The sequence below is a fragment of the Mustela lutreola genome, chromosome 7 (genome assembly GCF_030435805.1).
Source record: "Mustela lutreola isolate mMusLut2 chromosome 7, mMusLut2.pri, whole genome shotgun sequence".
In the NCBI taxonomy this organism is placed as follows: domain Eukaryota; kingdom Metazoa; phylum Chordata; class Mammalia; order Carnivora; family Mustelidae; genus Mustela; species Mustela lutreola.
In genome coordinates this window covers 79,958,830-79,975,790 of record NC_081296.1, presented here as the reverse complement: position 1 = coordinate 79,975,790, position 16,961 = coordinate 79,958,830, and the positions used below count along the sequence as shown (strand labels likewise).

General features: G+C 45.0%; 1 protein-coding gene across 7 annotated transcripts in view; it reads right to left on the bottom strand.

The window, feature by feature from the left end:
• The window catches only part of ABHD4 (abhydrolase domain containing 4, N-acyl phospholipase B), a 29,410-nt gene that overhangs the window by 11,667 nt on the left and 782 nt on the right, over positions 1-16,961 (bottom strand). For 2 of the 7 annotated variants that reach the window (XM_059181605.1, XM_059181608.1), the window contains exons 1-4: positions 7,515-7,627; positions 3,805-3,893; positions 2,194-2,566; positions 1,912-2,066 (exon numbers count right to left, since the gene is read on the bottom strand). In XM_059181605.1, coding sequence (XP_059037588.1) covers positions 1,912-2,066; positions 2,194-2,566; positions 3,805-3,893; positions 7,515-7,576 — 679 coding nt within the window. In that variant the 5' untranslated portion in view covers positions 7,577-7,627. Of the gene's footprint in view, positions 1-1,911; positions 2,067-2,193; positions 2,567-3,804; positions 3,894-4,560; positions 4,622-6,132; positions 6,292-7,403; positions 7,628-16,961 lie in introns of those variants that run through there. The other 5 variants (XM_059181609.1, XM_059181610.1, XM_059181604.1 and 2 more) reach the window with 5 other exon arrangements.

Here is a 16,961-nt window from a genome sequence, read left to right as displayed (position 1 = left end):
GTTGGGCTCTGTGCTCAGTGGGAGTGCTTGTGTCCCACTCTCCTCTTCCCCCAACTGCACATACGCTCTTTCTCAAATAAATAAAATCTTAAAAAAAGAAAAAAGAAAAGAGCTCATGGCCGAGATGCCTTTTTTGTTTGTTTGTTTTTTAACAGTCTGAGCTATGTTGCTTCTCTAAGACCCTTAGGACCCTTAGGCATTTTTTTTTTTTTTTAAAGGTTATCTCTATATCTCTGATGTGGGGTTTGAACTCACAGTCCCAAGATCAAGAGTTGCATGCTCAGGGCGCCTAGGTGGTTCAGTCGGTTAAGCATCTGCCTTCAGCTCAGGTCATGATCCCAGGGTCCTGGGATGGAGCTCCACATCAGGCTCCCTGCTCAGCGGGGAGTCTGGTTCTCCCTCTGCCTGCTGCTCCCCCTGCTTGTGCTCCCCCCTCCCTCAAATGAATAAATAATATCTTAAAAAAAAAAAAAAGTTGCATGCTCTAGCGACTGAGTCAGCCAGGCACTCCGAGACCCTTAGGGCCTTTTACTCTTCTGAAGGTGACAGATGAAGCTCGACTACCTGCCCAGAGTCCTCTCAAGTGCAGGCCTGTATGTAATAGAATGCGAGTGGAGACGTGAACTTAAGTCCAGCATCTCAGACTTGGGCCGTGGTTTTAGAGCAATCTGTTCCTTTCACCTTCCTTTCTAGCACACGTACAAGCAGGAGGGCACCCACAATGGACTAGAAATTGGGCCTAATGGTCAACTTCTGATCTCTCTCCTGGTCTTCTCTCCATGCGTGAGGACTGAGGTGTGAGAGGGAGGCATAGCTGGGGTCCCCTGGGCCCTGGCCTTCCTCCGTGGCTGCCAGCCAGCTGCTCAACCATCATGGCTCTGAGGCCCGTGCACGAATTGGGCCTGATGCAAGTCCAGAGAAGGGGAGAACGCTTAGAGCAGGGCTGCTCCCTGGAAAAGGACTACAGAGGGTTGGCTGGAGTGTGAGTGCTAGGAAGGTCAGCTCTCTGATCATTCTTCTTTGGCACCTGTGTGTCTCAAAAACTTTCCTTTCTTCCCAAACTCCTACCTTCTCCTCAAATCCATTTTTCCTCTTTTTCCTGAGTTACTCTGTTTCTCTTGGAGGGCCTTGAGAGATACTCTTATGCAGCCATTGGTAATTAACTTGCAGTAACTGGCTACATTACATATACCTCACTAGGTATACAAAAGCCATCATTACAGGATAGGAGGTCACCTATCTTTTCTATAAAGGGAATCTGCTTTCTACGTCATCACATTAAAAAGTACCCCTCCCCCGACCCCTGGAAAGGAGGAGTGCTGGCAGTATGAGGTCAGAAGGCCAAGATCTCCTAATTTTACTTACTCTGGCTGGCTCCCCCCTTTCCTTCCCTTTCCTCACCCACAGAACTGGAATAGGCATGGTTTAGAGGGGCTTGCCTAGCACTGTGGGTTATGCTAGGGGCTCTGGCTCCTGCAGGTGCTGGGTGAGCTGCAGAGACGGGATCTGATGGCAGGGCGGGTACCACGGTGAGTCACCAACAGGTTGCGATAAACTCATACATGTACCCTACGACCTCAGCAGAGGACGAGTCCCTTCGTGGCCCTGTTCTCTCTCTCTGGCGGTCTAGCCAAGGCACAGTTCTGCCTAGTTCTACTCCATCTGTCCCCTACATAGGAAAGCTTTTTGCATGTGGATGAAGGAAAAAAGAACCTTCTGAAACTGTAGACAAAGAGATCTGGTCCAGATTTAGAACTATAAGTAACAATGCTAGGCCTATTCCTAGTTCTCATGGACAAGAGGGCACGGTGGGAGTCTAGACAGTGGGGCTGTCTAAAATGGGGAGGGGGGCTTCTAGAACGGAATGGCCTTGGTGTAAGGAGAAAATTTCTTTATCTGCAGGCTACTCACCCCAAGGCCCAGCTACTCGAAGAACAGCCAGGGGATTGGAACGCCCTAGGACAGACACTACAGCCTTGAACCAGGTTGGGGGTGCACGGATCTCACTGGGGTCAGTCGGTCGAAGAGGAAAGCCCCATGGGTCCACCAGGATGAGGTGTTTAACTCTAAAGGAAGAAAAAGTAAAAGGCAAGTTGTATGGGCTTGGAAGAACCATAGACCTTAACTTGCCCAGGAAGAAGGTTGCCAGTGAGATAAGGAATTAGGTCATGAGCAAGAGGGGTGACTCCTTACCTTTCAGGGTACTTGATAGAGTAAGAGGTGGCCAGGAATCCTCCCAAACTATGCCCCAGGAGGATCATGCTGGGGATCCCCATGGTCTCCCGCCACGTCTCTATGGATGTCACGAACTCATCTTCGGCCCCTTCGGGGTCCCTAGGGAATGTTGGCCTCGAGCTTCGCCCAAAGCCAAGCAGATCAAAGGTGTGCAGAGTGCGGCGGGCACTCAGTGAATCCATATTGAGGATCCAGAGGCCCACACCACCCCCGAAGCCGTGCACCATCACCAGGGGGGTGCGATCCCTCAGCTCCGGGCTCACGGTGACTGTCCAGATCTTGTTCTGGTTCGGGAGGGACACATATCGGGCCAGGAACTTGTTCTGGAGGCCTGGGGAGAGGGGAATGCAGGGCAGAGCAAGAAGACTGTTTTCTGACAGCACTGTCATGTGTCCTTCAGCTTCCTGTCTCCATTGCCAAACCCATCCCAACCGTCCTCACCTCCTTCCTTTCGTAACCCTCTGACCACATGTCCCAAGAGATCAACTCCAAGTGCGATTCGTAGGCTATCTAGTCTCTAGGAAATTAGAGGAGCCATCTTACTCCTCCAGATCGTGTGTCTGGCCTTTCGGGCCCAGTATGGGAGTGACCCCACTGACCTCACAGAGCTCCTGTATCCATTACTCTTGTACCTGCATGTGCTTGGGGCTCAAGAGAGGGAGAGAAGCATCCTCCCTGGGGGTGTCTGCGGGGATAGCTTCTGACAGGAGCTGAGGCAGTAGAGGGGGAGATGGGTATGGACTGAGCCATAGGCTTATTCCTCTTAGAGACAGTCAGTGGGCAGTGGCTGCTCTGCGGGCATGATAACAGTCACGTGACTGAGCAGCTGCCTGGACCCCGGGAGGAGGCTTGAAAGCTGTGGCTGTTCTGCAGCTGTGCTCACGCAGGCCCATAGGAAGAGAGGGTATCCATGGCTGGGGCAGTGGGTCCGGGGCAGGGAGGATCATAACGGAGATGTGGGCAGACCTGGCCCCAGGGTCTTGTTTGAGCCTGTGGCTGCTGCCAATCATGGGATGCCCTGCCCCAACGTAATACTGCCCAGGAGAGTTGGCCCGTGGGAATCCCAAGTCACAGTAGCAGCCAGGTTAAGTGGTGGGCCTAACTGGATGGTACACAAGCAAGGTCATATTAGAGAATACAGGACTGCTGCTGGGCCTTAGGTAGGAAGGTGGTAAATCTGAGAAGTGCTTGTGTGTTTGGAAGAAGAAAGATGGAGAATAGGAAGAAGGGAGGAACAGGGGAGAAGGAGAGAAGGAGAATGGGTAGTGGTGTGTGTGTGTGTGTGTGTGTATGTTTTGTGGAGATAGCTGGTATTGGGTTTGAAGTGAAGTTGTGAGATGTGTCAGGAATTAGCATGATGGATAGGGCGGGAGCTGTTGAGAAATAGTATCATACAATATGGTGTCCCCCATGCAAATATCTTCTCTCAGATCACTGACATCCTTTCCTTCCACCCCAAGCGCTGATAGTCAGGAAGCAGTGGGCTCAGTGTAGGAACCTCTGGGGAGATATCCTGTATCCTCTTTGGGACTCCTGATGGAGGTGGGATCAGCCATCCCTTCTACTTACATTGGAGGATCCTGGCTTCCACATTCTTCAGCTGAGACATGGAAGTGGGGCGCCAAGCAGGCAGCCAGCTGCTCAGCCAGCCCTGAGGCCTGGGACAAAGAAACACAGTGATACCCACTGGCAACATTGATGCTCCCAGCCTTGCTGACAGTTACAGGACTTATCAGGGTGTTCCCCAGGCTTAGGAGACCAGCTCTATGGCACTCAGCAATTCCCTGCTGCCTGATAGACTGTTACTTTTCCCCAGCAAATGGCAATTAACAACATGCCCTTTGTTTCAACAGATACTCAGGGCACCATGTGAATCCCACTTTACAGTTTGCAAAGCTCTTTCACATGTATTATCTCATTTGGGCTTTATAACTCCCCTTTGTTACTGGTTATCATAATGTTCAAGATCACAAGGGGTGAAAAAAAGCCAACTATTAACTAATGTTTCAGTTATCTTTATCTTTTGCCATGCCCAGGACTGTATGTTCCTTTAGGGTAGGACAAATTCCCATGCCACCTGCCCTCCTGGCAGGGCCTTGGGGCTTGTGTGTGCCCTATTCCAAGCCCCTGGAAGTAGAGTGGGGTTAGTACCCAGCTGGGCTCTCAGGCAGTCAATCAGTCCAGCCTGAAACAACAAGATGGGACAGGAAGGGAGCCAGAGGCAGGAGACCTGGGTTCAAATTCTGTTGGAACTGCCTTGCCAGGTTGCCTCTGGCCTTGTTTTCCAGATTACAAAATGTGTACAAAGTTCACATACGTCCTTACCTCCAATGGCACACAGTAAAATGATGATAATCCATTCCGTTGTCTTTTTTATTCCCAAGAAAATTTAAGGCTGCAGGGCAGAGATTGAAAGCACCAGGGTTTTTTTTGGTGGGGGAACCCTCTGGTTCTGCATCACACTATCGTCATTTACAAGCAAAATGGCTTTGGTGTGATCAATAACCGTAACCGGTCTTCGAGCATCTAGATATGTAAGGCAGGTCAGAAGGTGCCTGGGACAAATTCGGTGCTAAGTGAGTTTTTTATTCTTTGTCCATCATATGTGATATTTCTCTTTTCTTGAACTCTGCCTGAATAAAGGGGATTACAGAATGGATACCACTAGCTATGGGAAGGGTCTGTGAACATAGTTAGGGTGGGTGTTCTGTTCTGTGAGGGAATGAGAGGAACCATTACCGATCCCTCTTGCCACACACTGGACATCCCAATACATCATTCGAAGCACAGGATTTTAGATTAGGATGGCTCCTTAGGAGTCATCTGGTCCAGCCTCTTTATTTCACAGATGAGGAAACTGAGGCCTAAGTGGGCTAAGTGGCTAGTTAGAAAAAGAAGCAGAGCTAGAGCCCACATCTCAAATCCAGGTTTCTCTGTACCGTTCCTCTGGAAGTTCTAGCTTCAGCTTTTTCTTTTTTTCATTTTCGAAGGAGAATTATTTTAAAAGTTTATTTATTGATTGACTTATTTTTAGGTAATATCTACACTCAGCGTGGGGCTCAAACTCACAACCCTGTGATCAAAAGTCACATGCCTGGGTACCTGAGTAGCTTAGTTGGCTAAATGTCTGCCATGAGCTCAGGTCATGATCTTAGGGTCCTGGAATTGAATCCCATTTGGGCTCCCTGCTCATCAGGGAGTCTGCTTCTCCCTTTCCCTTTGCCCCTCCCTCCTGCTCATGCTTTTTCTCTCAAATAAATAAAATCTAAAAAAAAAGAAAAAAAAAATCACATGCTCTACTGAGCCAGCCAGGGCCCCCAGGCCAGCTTTTCAAACCCATGGTATATAACCACACGTTCACACTCTGTTTTCTGAAAGGAAGTGTGAAATAAATCAGAAGACCAGAGTTCTAATCCTGACACTGCCACTTACCAGCAATGTGGTTCTGGGCACATTACCGAGCCACTCTGTTCTTGTCGTTAAGAGAAAGGTAGTTAACAGTATCTACTTCATAGGGTCTGTATAAAGATTAAATGAGCTTATGCCCCTGAAACACACAGAATGATGCCTAACATAAGATAAGCTCCCATCAAATGTTCTTTTCCCCCAGCTAAGTCGTAAGTTGCCTACATCCATTCAACTCGTCAATGACTATAAGAAATCCCGAGGTTGCGGCTAAGAGTGGTGTCTCTGTGACTTCTGCCAGACAAGAGCTGTCAGTCGCAATCAATCCAATTCCATGAAGATACTCAACCCATGTAGTACTCTACTGGAATTCCTTATCGTAGACTTGAAGCATGGGCACCAAAACTGCAGAATTTTGCCAGTCTTAAAAGATGAACTTTCTCCCCTATATCAGAGGCTGTGACAAGTCAGACCATGACATGTGGACCCCACCTTGCCTTGTACCTGCCCAAAGGAGTGCTGAGGCAAGATGTCCGATGCCAATAGTATCATGGGCTGCTCAGTAGATATTCTTCAGGGAGGAGCTTTAGTTTCCTCTCTTCACCAAAAATGTTACAGCTAAAGCACTGGAAATAGTACCTGCTGCACTGTTACCTCCCCACTACTGTTGGGGAGGTGAGGGCTAGGGTGGGAAATTGAGGCAAGAGGCAGAGAAGCCACTCAGCCATGAACTTAGCCTGGCCAGAGTGATCTCTTCCCTCTAGAGGGCTTTTATCCCGGTGGTGGGTGAGGCAGAAGGGGTTCTGTGTTGGGTCAGAAGCCTGTCCTGGACCTCTGGGACTTGGGCAATCTGCTCTATCTTTCATGGGCCTGACTTCTTCACCTGTAAAAAGGAGCTGAGCTACTTGCATCTCTAACAGCTCTAAGCTGTGTTTCCCTAAGTCATTGTAGCCATTGTAAATTTCCCTTTAGGAAGGTCATCTTTAGAAAGCAAAACTCTTCCTAAGCAGTTCCTTCAAGCCCAGGAAGCTATTACGGCCATAAAGTTAATTAGTGCTGCAAGCTGCCAGTTCTGCAGCTCTGAGGAGCAGGAACACAGGATCCAGGAAAGGCCCTGTTCTGGTGAAACCTAGGCTTGGCTGGGAGCTGAGTCATTCTTCTGGAAGCAACTTTTCCTTGCTTCTATCAGACTGCGCACTGCTAGTCACACCACCTACAGGTGGCATCCCAAACCTGATGCCCTTGAGCCAGTGAAAACAAATCCCAAAAACTGTAATTCTGAAACCACGGCGTTAAGGATCTTGTGATGATTAAAAACGTTATCAACTAGGATCGCAAGCGGTTGGCTAAGTGTCTCAGCGGTGGAGAGCCGAAGAAACTTGCGTGCCCATTACTCCAGACAATCCTAGCGCGGGAGCCTTTTCTTCTTCCCATGCCCTCTCCCTGCCCGGCTAGGAGAGGCCCTTCCCCCCACCCCCCAACAGTCCTGGGGAATCTCGACGAGCAGACTTGACTGCTAACTGCTACCCCCGCGCCCGCATCCCACAAGCTGCTTGGGGGGATCCGGGCCATCACCACTAAGTGTAACCCCTCTGTACCGCGACCAGAGGAGCGAGGAGCGATCGCGAAGACTACCATGGCAAGTCAGAGTCACTCAGCTGTAGGCAAGCTTATCTACCATCGCTCCCCGAGCTCTGCTGCCTCCTCTTCTGGGCAAAAGCAAAGCAAGCAAACGCAACCCCTGGCCCTCCCATGAAGCCGACCTGAAAAAGGAAAGGCGGGAAGGTGTCTACAACTGTTCCTCAGTCACCGACAGTCCCGGGATCATGGCCCAGAGAGAGAGAGAGGAAGAGAAAGACACAGGATTAACTCACTGTTGCTCCAGATCATCAGCCATAGTAAACAAGCCCTGCCGGGTCGAGCTGAGCCAGCCCATCCCTCCGCCTGACGCCAGCACCAGCTGACCCAGAAAAGGGTCGGATAACAAAGTGGGGCGTGGCCATGGCCGGGGGGCGGAGGCGGGCTCTGAACCCGGCTGGTAGTCCAGCCCGGTTCCGCCTGCCCACCGAGGAGGCTCTGGGGGCTCACGGAATAGGACGGTAATCCTGCTCACAGGTTTGGGGGGACAGTGAGGGAGACAGGCAGTTCTGAGAGGGCTGGGTCTCCCACAGGACCTTCTTCAGCCCTCCAGTCTGTCACAGTTAAAAAGTGACCCCACTACCCTTGAACGCTCACAAAACTGTTTGGGCTTCCCCGTAGAGCTCCTCTGATAGCCTCCTTCCGGAGTTTCTTGTAATGTGATGTTTAAGTTGCTTGTGGAAACTATACTACTGGTTTAATGTTTCTTACAAAGGGGCGGGGGCCTGACAAGTAAATTGTCAGGTTTTGCAAATAAAGAACAGGATGCTTAAAGTTGAAGTTGAACTTCAGACACTTTTTTTTTTTTTTTTTTTTTTTAAAGAATAAGCACATCCCAGGACGCCTGTGTGGCTCAGTGGGTTAAAGCCTCTGCCTTTGGCTCAGGTCATGATCTCAGGGTCCTGGAATCAAGCCCCGCATCCGGCTCTCTGCTCAGCAGGGAGACTGCTTCCTCTTCTCTCTCTGCCTGCCTCTCTGCCTACTTGTGATCTGTCAAATAAATAAAGACTTATTAAAAGTAAATTAAAAAAAAAAAAAGAATAAGCACATCCCGTGCAATATTTGGGACATAAGTGGGCATCCGAAATTTTATCAGGCAACCCTAAACCTTAGCGACTGATGTCAAGATGCAGTTCCTCTGCTCTGGAGATTTCCCAACCTAGTTCCCAGGAAATAATGGACTCAATCCCAGCTGTCCCTGTTTGGAGGATTCCTGCTTCCAAATTTGGAGGATCAATGGCCCTGACCTGTAAGCCCTAGCTGCTTTAAGTTGCTGGAATGGGGTGTGGGGCGTCTGGCTTATCTCTTAGGTCCTGAGTGTACTTCAGGCTTGTTCAGCATTGGAGCCAAATGTTGAGGCTGGCTCCAGAACTTACCTGAAGTGGTAAACAAGTCCTAACGTCCCTGGAGTTGTTGGGGTTCAGGTCATCCCCTTCATCCCCTTGCTTAGGTTGAAACCAAACTGTGGTGGAGGGTGGGTGGGAGATTCCTCGTGGGGAAGGGTTTGTCTAAGTGTTTTTTTTTTTTTTTTAAAGATTTTATTTATTTATTTGACAGAGAGAGATCACAAGTAGGCAGAGAGGCAGGCAGAGAGAGAGAGGAGGAAGCAGGCTCACTGCTGAGCAGAGAGCCCGATGTGGGACTCGATCCCAGGACCCTGAGATCATGACCTGAGCCGAAGGCAGCGGCTTAACCCACTGAGCCACCCAGGCGCCCCTGTCTAAGTGTTTTTGGTTAACCCTCTTGCAGGTCTTAGATTCTGAGATTTCTTCTGTTTTGTAAGTGTTAGATTGCTCTATCACTCTAAGAGCTCAAAGTTTAAGAGAATGGGCATTTATAGAATTTAGGGGCCTAGCAATTTGCAAGATGTGGGGCAAAGCAGTACAAATAGAATATTTGTCTCATTTCATTCTTTCAACAGAGCACAGTGATTCTAAACTTTAGTGTGCATAAAAGTCATCTGAAGGCCTTGTTAAAAATTCAGGTTTCTAATCTGTAACCTCTCAGATTCTAAATTAGTTGGTTTGGCTTGATGCTAAAAACTGTATTTTTAGGAAGCCCTTCAGATGCTGGAGCTCAGTGAGACTCATTGGTTAATCAGAAGCATAGTTTCTAGAGTCAGAAGTCTGGCTTAAGGGTAATCTTGGTTTTGCCACATACCCACCACATGCCCCTGGGTAAGTTACTTAGCATCTCTTAATTTTCTTTCCCTGACTTGTGTCTTGTTGTGAGGATTAACCAAAATAATTCTAATGAACAGTACATTTAAGCTAAAATTTATTATTATTATTATTTATTTGTTCAAAGCCAAGCATTATGTTAGGCTCGCTCTAAGAATATCATCTGCTACCACCCAAGGCTATTTGTCCCTTTGCAGAAGTGGCAACTTTAGATTTTGAGCTCAGGTCAGACGTCCCCTCTTCTGAGGCCTCTCCTGACCGCAGGGTCTAAAAGAGATCTCCAGTCACTCTATCACACCATTCTGTTGTATTTTCTTCATTAAAACTGATCACCATCTGAAATTATTGTGACTTTTTGTTTACTCATTTATTATCAGTTTCCCTCCACTAGAACTTAAGGTTCACATGGGGCCTTGTCTGTTTTGTTTTCTGCTCTGATGCCAGCACCTACAGGGTGACTCAGAGTGGCAGGCATGGCTCAGAGTAGATACATGGGTCTACTTATTGGATGACTACACGGATACAAAGTCTAGCTAGGAGGCAGGGGTGTGAACAGTGACCTATAAACTAATATTATGAACAGTGACCTATAAACTAATATGCTAAGTGTCAAGGGCTTGGGGAGCTGTATTCTGAATTGTACCATATAGGAAATTCTGGGCTACATCATTCCAAGATAGAGCAACAAAATCTCTTTACTGAAAACCTATAAGACGTAGAATTTTTTGCAGCAAGGATGGCCTGACTGGAACTGGTTGTATCTCTCTAGACTTCATCTCAGGAGGTGGTGTATTATGTTTCTATGTGCTAAGCCATTCTTTACAAAAGAGGTTGCTCAGAAGTAGGAAACGTGTATGTATAGAAAATCCTTTTATAACCAAAGTTAATAGGTCCTTTAAGGTATCCCCAGAGCTAGGATAATTTAGGATTGTGCTGGATCTACTAGAATTATAGAGTGGAGAAGGCTCTCAGTGCCTGCTCTTGGCAGGCCTCTGAGGAGAAAGAAATGTAAGGTACTTTCTTTCTCCTTAAAGACAAGACACACTGTGTAAGTACAAAAGAAAAGATTTTCCTTCTACTGCCATCATGTGTGATTTTATGGATGATTAAAGTATTAATATGATCTTTATTGATGGAAATGAATTTTGACAAACCCTCTTTTCTGTACCTGTAAGTCACATTAAATATTCTAGAAGTGGGTGGAGCTGGTAATCTGATACCTCAGGCCTGGCAGGGATAGATCATTCTTCAGTTTCGAATGTGTGTCACTGCCTTTTGAATGAACTATGAACAAGACATGAGCCTTAGATTAAACATGGGAACTGAGTGGAATAGTTCTAAAGTAGTTCTGTCCGACATGATAGTCACTAATTACATGTGGCTACTTAGGTTTGTTAGAAAACAAAATTTAACCAAGTTAAGTGTTGAAGGTCCAGTTGCCTTTAATAAACAATTCATGAATCAGGCAGCATCTGATCTAGCAAATAGAGGGGAATGCCAGGAGATTTATGAAATGGAAGGCTTTTACAGAAAGGGGGTGAGCAAGAAAGCTATTAGCAAAAGAATTGATCTGGCCACTGTGCCACAGTAGGGAAGGTAAGGGGTCTTATCTTCTTTTGGGGGAGGAAGAGGGCCCATGTGGCAGATTCCTTGGGACTAATGGAAAATTCTTTCTTAACCCATTAAGACTACATTTCTGGGAGAGGATGAAACTGCAATTAGAATAGATATTAAGTCTTGGGATTGGAATTTGGTCTAAGTGAAACCATTTTGGGCCTGTAGTTTTGTTTTTGTTTTTGTTTTTTACAACAGATTTAAATTAGAAAAAAAATGAAAAAGTTTCTTAGATACAACTAGCTGTATTTGAAGTGCTCAATAGCCATGTACATCTAGTGGCTGCCATATTGGACAGCACCAAGACATTTACATCATCACAGAAAATTCTGTTGGATGATGTTGCTCAAGCAGTGATAGGTTCAGTCTCCATGACACCATGGGGAGTGCTCTGCCCTTGCGAAAGACATACACTGGATTCTGGATGCTAGGGTGAAAGAATGAGAGGTTCTCTTTATGGGACTCCCAAAGATTATGTTAGGGAGGAAGAACTTCCTCTGACCTTCTACCTGGACAAAGAATCAAACTGACAGGACATATTAACAGGAGAAAATCAAGTCCAGGTTGTCACCTGTGCTTCTGCCAACTGGCTACAAATTGAAAGTTCTCATAACCCCCTCCTCAGGTTCTGTAACTTGCCAAAATGGCTCATAGAACCCAGGAAGACAGCTTACTATATTACTGGTGTTAAAAAGAAACACAAGATCTAAAATGGAGTTACTTTTGCTAAGACCCCACCAAGACTTAATACTTAACTGCAGTTGTTGTCTTTGGAACTTCCTGGTCAGTGAGGTAATCTGCTTGAGACCCTGGGACTTGACCTATGGGGAAGTAACCTTACCTGAAATCATCCTCTTTTCGTTTCCTGTCCTACTCTCCTTTGGCCTAAAATACCTACCTGTTTTTGTACGACTCCTTGGAGCTCACTTGTATTTGCTAGATGGGATGCTCCGTGATTCAAAAATTATCATATAATGCCAACTAGATTTTTTTTTCCTAAGATTTTATTTACTTACTTGACAGAGAAAGCACAAGCAGGAGGGGGAGCAGAGGGAGAAGGAGAAGCAGACTCCTTGCTGATCAGGAAGCCCAATATGGGACTGGATTCCAGGACCCCAGGATCATGACATGAGCCAAAGGCAGAGGCTTAACTGGCTGAGTCACCCAGGCACCTCTAGATCTTTATATTTACTCAGTTGAGGGGGGCCCGGCTGGCTCAGGCAGTGGAGTATACGACTCTTCATATCAGAGTTGTGAATTTAAGCCCCACGTTGGGCATAAAGTTTAATAAAAAAAAGTATTTTAAATTTACTCAGTTGAATTTTTTAACACTGATTTAATATAAAAGGATACAACTTAGGCACAGCGATATGGAAGAGATGCATAGGGCAAGGTATTGGGGGGAAAGGGCACAGAACCTCCATGTCCTCCCCGGTTGTACTACCCTCCCAGCACCTGGATGTGCTCAGCAACCCACAAATTTTCCAAACTCCTCTAGTTAGGTTTTCTCGTTTCTTTCTTTCTTTCCTTCCTTCCTTCTTTTTCTTTCTTTCTTTCTTTCCTTCCTTCCTTCCTTCCTTCTTTCTAAATGGAAGCTTTATTGCATAGGTATGATTGATTAAACAACTGCCCATTGGTGATTGAACTCAATCTCCAGCACGTCTCTCTCCTCTTGGGTTGTGGCTTAAAGTTCCTAGCCTAAAATCATAGAGTTGGTTCCCCAGGCAACCAGTCCCAACTATTAAAGACTTTCCAAAAGTCACTTTATTAACTTATATTCAAATGTGGTTGAAAAGGGCTTGCTATGAATAACAAAAGGCACTCCTTTCACCTTTATTGTTCTGGAGCTATTTCAGGAACTGGGAACAAAACCAAATATTATAATAAATAATGCTTCTTGTAATGAAGGATAGTTGTTAGGAGAGGCAGGCAGTGACAAGTGGCACCCCCCCCCATCCCCAAAAGGAGACCACCCTTAAAAGGATTTTATACCACCCTGGAAGGTGTCCTCTACCCTTTCCCACTTGATAGATAGATGACAAAAACCTTATTGGGTGACAGGTGCACAGAGGATTAATCAGATTAAAATAACTCACCAACAAGCCCATAAAAACCTTTAGACTTAGGGTGCCTGGTGGCTCAGTTGGTTAAGTGTCTGCCTTTGGGTCAGGTCATGATCCCAGAGTCCTGGGATCCAGTCCCACATCCCAACATCAGGCTCCCTACTCAGCAGGGAGCCTGCTTCTCCCTCTGCCTCTCTGTCTCTCATGAATAAATAAATAAAATCTTTAAAAAACCCCCAAAACTTTAGACACTTGGGGCAACCCTCTCAGGTCCCCTCCCTCTTTGGGAACTTTGTACTATCACCCAATAAACTTTACTATGGCTTGATAAACTTTGCTCTGCTCCCCACCACCCTTTGTCTGGTCTACCTCTTCATTCCTTGAAGCTGTCTGACCGAGAACAGCAGGCACTGAAGGAAAAGAAATCCTGTAACACTAGTGCTTTTATCATCACTTAAGAAATTACTAGGGTTTTAGGAGCCCTCCAACAGGAAAAGAAGTGAAGACTACACATTTCTTATGTTAAAATATAAAAGGAAAGGGGGTTTCATTTCTTACTGTAAAGATGTGGCCTTTGCTTGTAAGGGGACTCTCTTGCCCCTCCACTTTCCTATTGTTTTAAAATGTTGAGTGTTGAATAGCAGAACATGCCACCCCAAAATGTATCACTTGTAGCATAAACATTATTTTGAGCTGAAGGTAACTGAGAAACAGATATAAGAAAAGCTCTCTGCCCTCTTCCTGTTTGCCTAAAAGCGGGACATAACTTTGTAAACGTGCCCCCCCAAACCTTTATAAGAGAAGAAAAGAAGAGCTCTAGATCCTTATCAATCCAGAGAGGGTACCAGAGGAATCTACCTAATGAACTTTATTAACTAATCCTTATTTTTATTAATTCCCTCATACATTTTTACCTTTCCACAATTTGGTGCCCTAGAAACTCAAAGTCCTTTGTATTGTTACTTCTTCGAAAGTGTATTCCTTTTTTGGTAAAATGCTATTGCTACAAACAAAACAACAGTCCCCAAATAGAATCACTTATAATAGGTCCCACATCATCAAATGTTAGTTTTGGCTTTCCCAGAAATGGACTCAATCAGGAATTACCTAATTAGCTTTCATCAGGAAATGTGCCTGATAGATCCCTGCCATCCCCCAAAGGAAAATGACCTTGACATCACCAATCTGCTTTTTTTTTTTTAAAGATTTTATTTATTTATTTTATATATAGAGAGATCACAAGTAGGCAGAGAGCCAGGCAGAGAGAGAGGGGGAGGCAGGCAGAGAGAGAGCGGGAAGCAGACTCCCCACTGAGCAGAGAGCCCGATGTGGGCCTCGATCCCAGGACCCTGAGATCATGACCTGAGCCGAAGGCAGAGGCTTAACCCACTGAGCCACCTAGGCACCCACCAATCTGCTTTTTATCTAGTATAATTTCCTAGTTCTTTCTCCCATCTGCCTATAAAAGTCTTACATTTTATATAGCTTCTTGGATGTCCTTTCTGTTAGACTGATATGCCTGATTCATGAGTATTAAATAAAGCCAGTAAGATCTTTAAAATGTACTCAGTTGACTTTTGTTTCTTACCATGATTTAAGCCCAAGTTCTAACCACCCCTTTGAGTTACTCATAACTGAGTATTCCCATGTGTCTATGTGATGCATATGTTAATAAAATTGTTTATTTTCTCTTGTTAATCTTTTTTTTTTTTTAGTCTAATTTGCATGGTCAATAAAACCAAGATGGTTACAGGGAATTTTTTCTTCTCCAACAATATTTTTATAATAAAACTCCCAAGGTCTATTCTGACTTCCAGCTTCAATTTATAAATCTATTTTGCCCCTTTGAGCCATCTGAGTGGCAGTTTTTCAGTGTCCTTCCTTGCATGCCCAAAATATTGGGACTCTGTGGTTTGCCCAACTTTTAGTCAGAGATAGAGGAAGCATAGTTAATTACCAGCATTAATGATTGTTAAGAGCAAATGTTTATAGAACATTACTGTGTGTCAAATACTATGTTAAGTGCTGAGTGTTAACATCTCATTTAATCCTCAAAATTGTCAAAAAAATTCAGCCAAGTAAATTTTAAAGATTAATTGGTTTAAAAAAAATGATTCATAAATTGAGGAGCATTTCATCTAGTAAATAGAGGAGAACTCTGAGGAGTTTTGCAAAATGGAGGGCTTTTATAGAAAGAAGGTAGGGCAAGAAAGTTATTAGCCAAAGGGAAGGATTGTTCAGACTACTTTTTCAAGGTGGTTAAAGCAAAGGGTCTTATCTTCCCTAGGTGCACGGAGAGGGCCCATGTGGCAGACTCACTGGTGCTGACTGAAAAATTTCTGACTGATTAGTTAAGACTACATTTCTGGGAGAGGTTGAAATTGCAGTTAGATTCTATATTAATTTCCTGGTCTGGGGACTCAGCCTAAGGTGCTATTTTGGGCCTGTGTTTTCTCTTTAACACAACATTCCAGCCATCCTGGTATTGTTATTTCCATTTCAGAGAAAAGAAAAATGAGACTAACTTGTTATGGATTAGGTAATTAGTAAATAGCAGAATCAAGATTTAAACCCCTGACCCTCTGACCGTAGAGCTAGCACTCTTATCCATTATTCTGGATGTGAACTTTTACATATATTCTGATTTAAAACTATTGAAATCAGTACTAGTATTAGCAATTTCCTATTGACAGATCAGTAAAAAATATTTCAGTGATTATAGAATCATAAAGTGAACAAAGAACAAGAGCTTTTCTTGCTGTTTTAAGTAGTCCAGAAAAACTTTATTATATTGGTGTTTGACTTTGCAGGTCTCAGAAAAGGATGCACTCAGTAAGTGAATTTGATATTTTTCATTTCTTCTGCTTTCCCCCTTCAGGAGTTCCTGTGGAGATGCTAATGATGATAGTTGACATGGATCAAAGGCAGACAAAACATAAGGGAGAAACCGCTGGCAGGAGCCTGGCTGATGGAATAGAAAGCCCCTGAGGAATCCACTCCTGAATGACTAAAAAGCTTCAGCCTAGACTTTAAAGTTTGAAGTTGAATACTGGTAAGGAAGCTACCTTCTAACTTGCTGATGAAGCAGGGAGAAAGGTTCAACTTGTCAGAAAAACTGAAGCTTCCAGCCTTATTATGTTGAAATAGGAACCCACAGGTTATTCACTTCCCCCTCCTTTCCTTCTCAGCAACATAAGAGAGTTTAGGCTGAACTTAAGTTCTATAATATAGCAGCACAAATCTCTGTGGGTGTGACTATGAATCTGTTTTTCAGATAGATTCTAAAGCTTTCTGAGGACGTGATTTATTTCTCTCCTTTCTAGGCCCTAAGCAAAGTTTTGCTCACCACTGCTAATCAGTACATTTGTTGATGTTGATGTAGTTTCTACTTTAACAAATAGAAAGTGAAAATGAGGGGCGCCTGGGTGGCTCAGTGGGTTAAACCCTCTGCCTTCCGTTAGAGTCATGATCTCGGGGTCCTGGGATCTAGCCCCACGTGGGGCTCTCTGCTCAGCAGGGAGTCTGCTTCCCTTTCTCTCTCTCTGCCTACTTGTGATCTCTGTCAAATAAATAAAATCTTCAAAAAAAAAAAGTGAAAATGAAGGACCTTTGTCTTTACTTGCTGCTTTAGGAATTTTGACTGAGTACCTAGGATAGCTCAAAGTTGTTAATAAGCTTAAAAAGCACATGGTTACATGGGACATGCAACTAAAAGATGAGAGAAGTAGGGCTGGAAGGTCAGATTAATGTGAAACTAAAAGGGCAGCGAAAGCCAGAAATTAAAGTGGATCTTATTTTTTTTTAAGTTAAAACTTTAAATATAAAG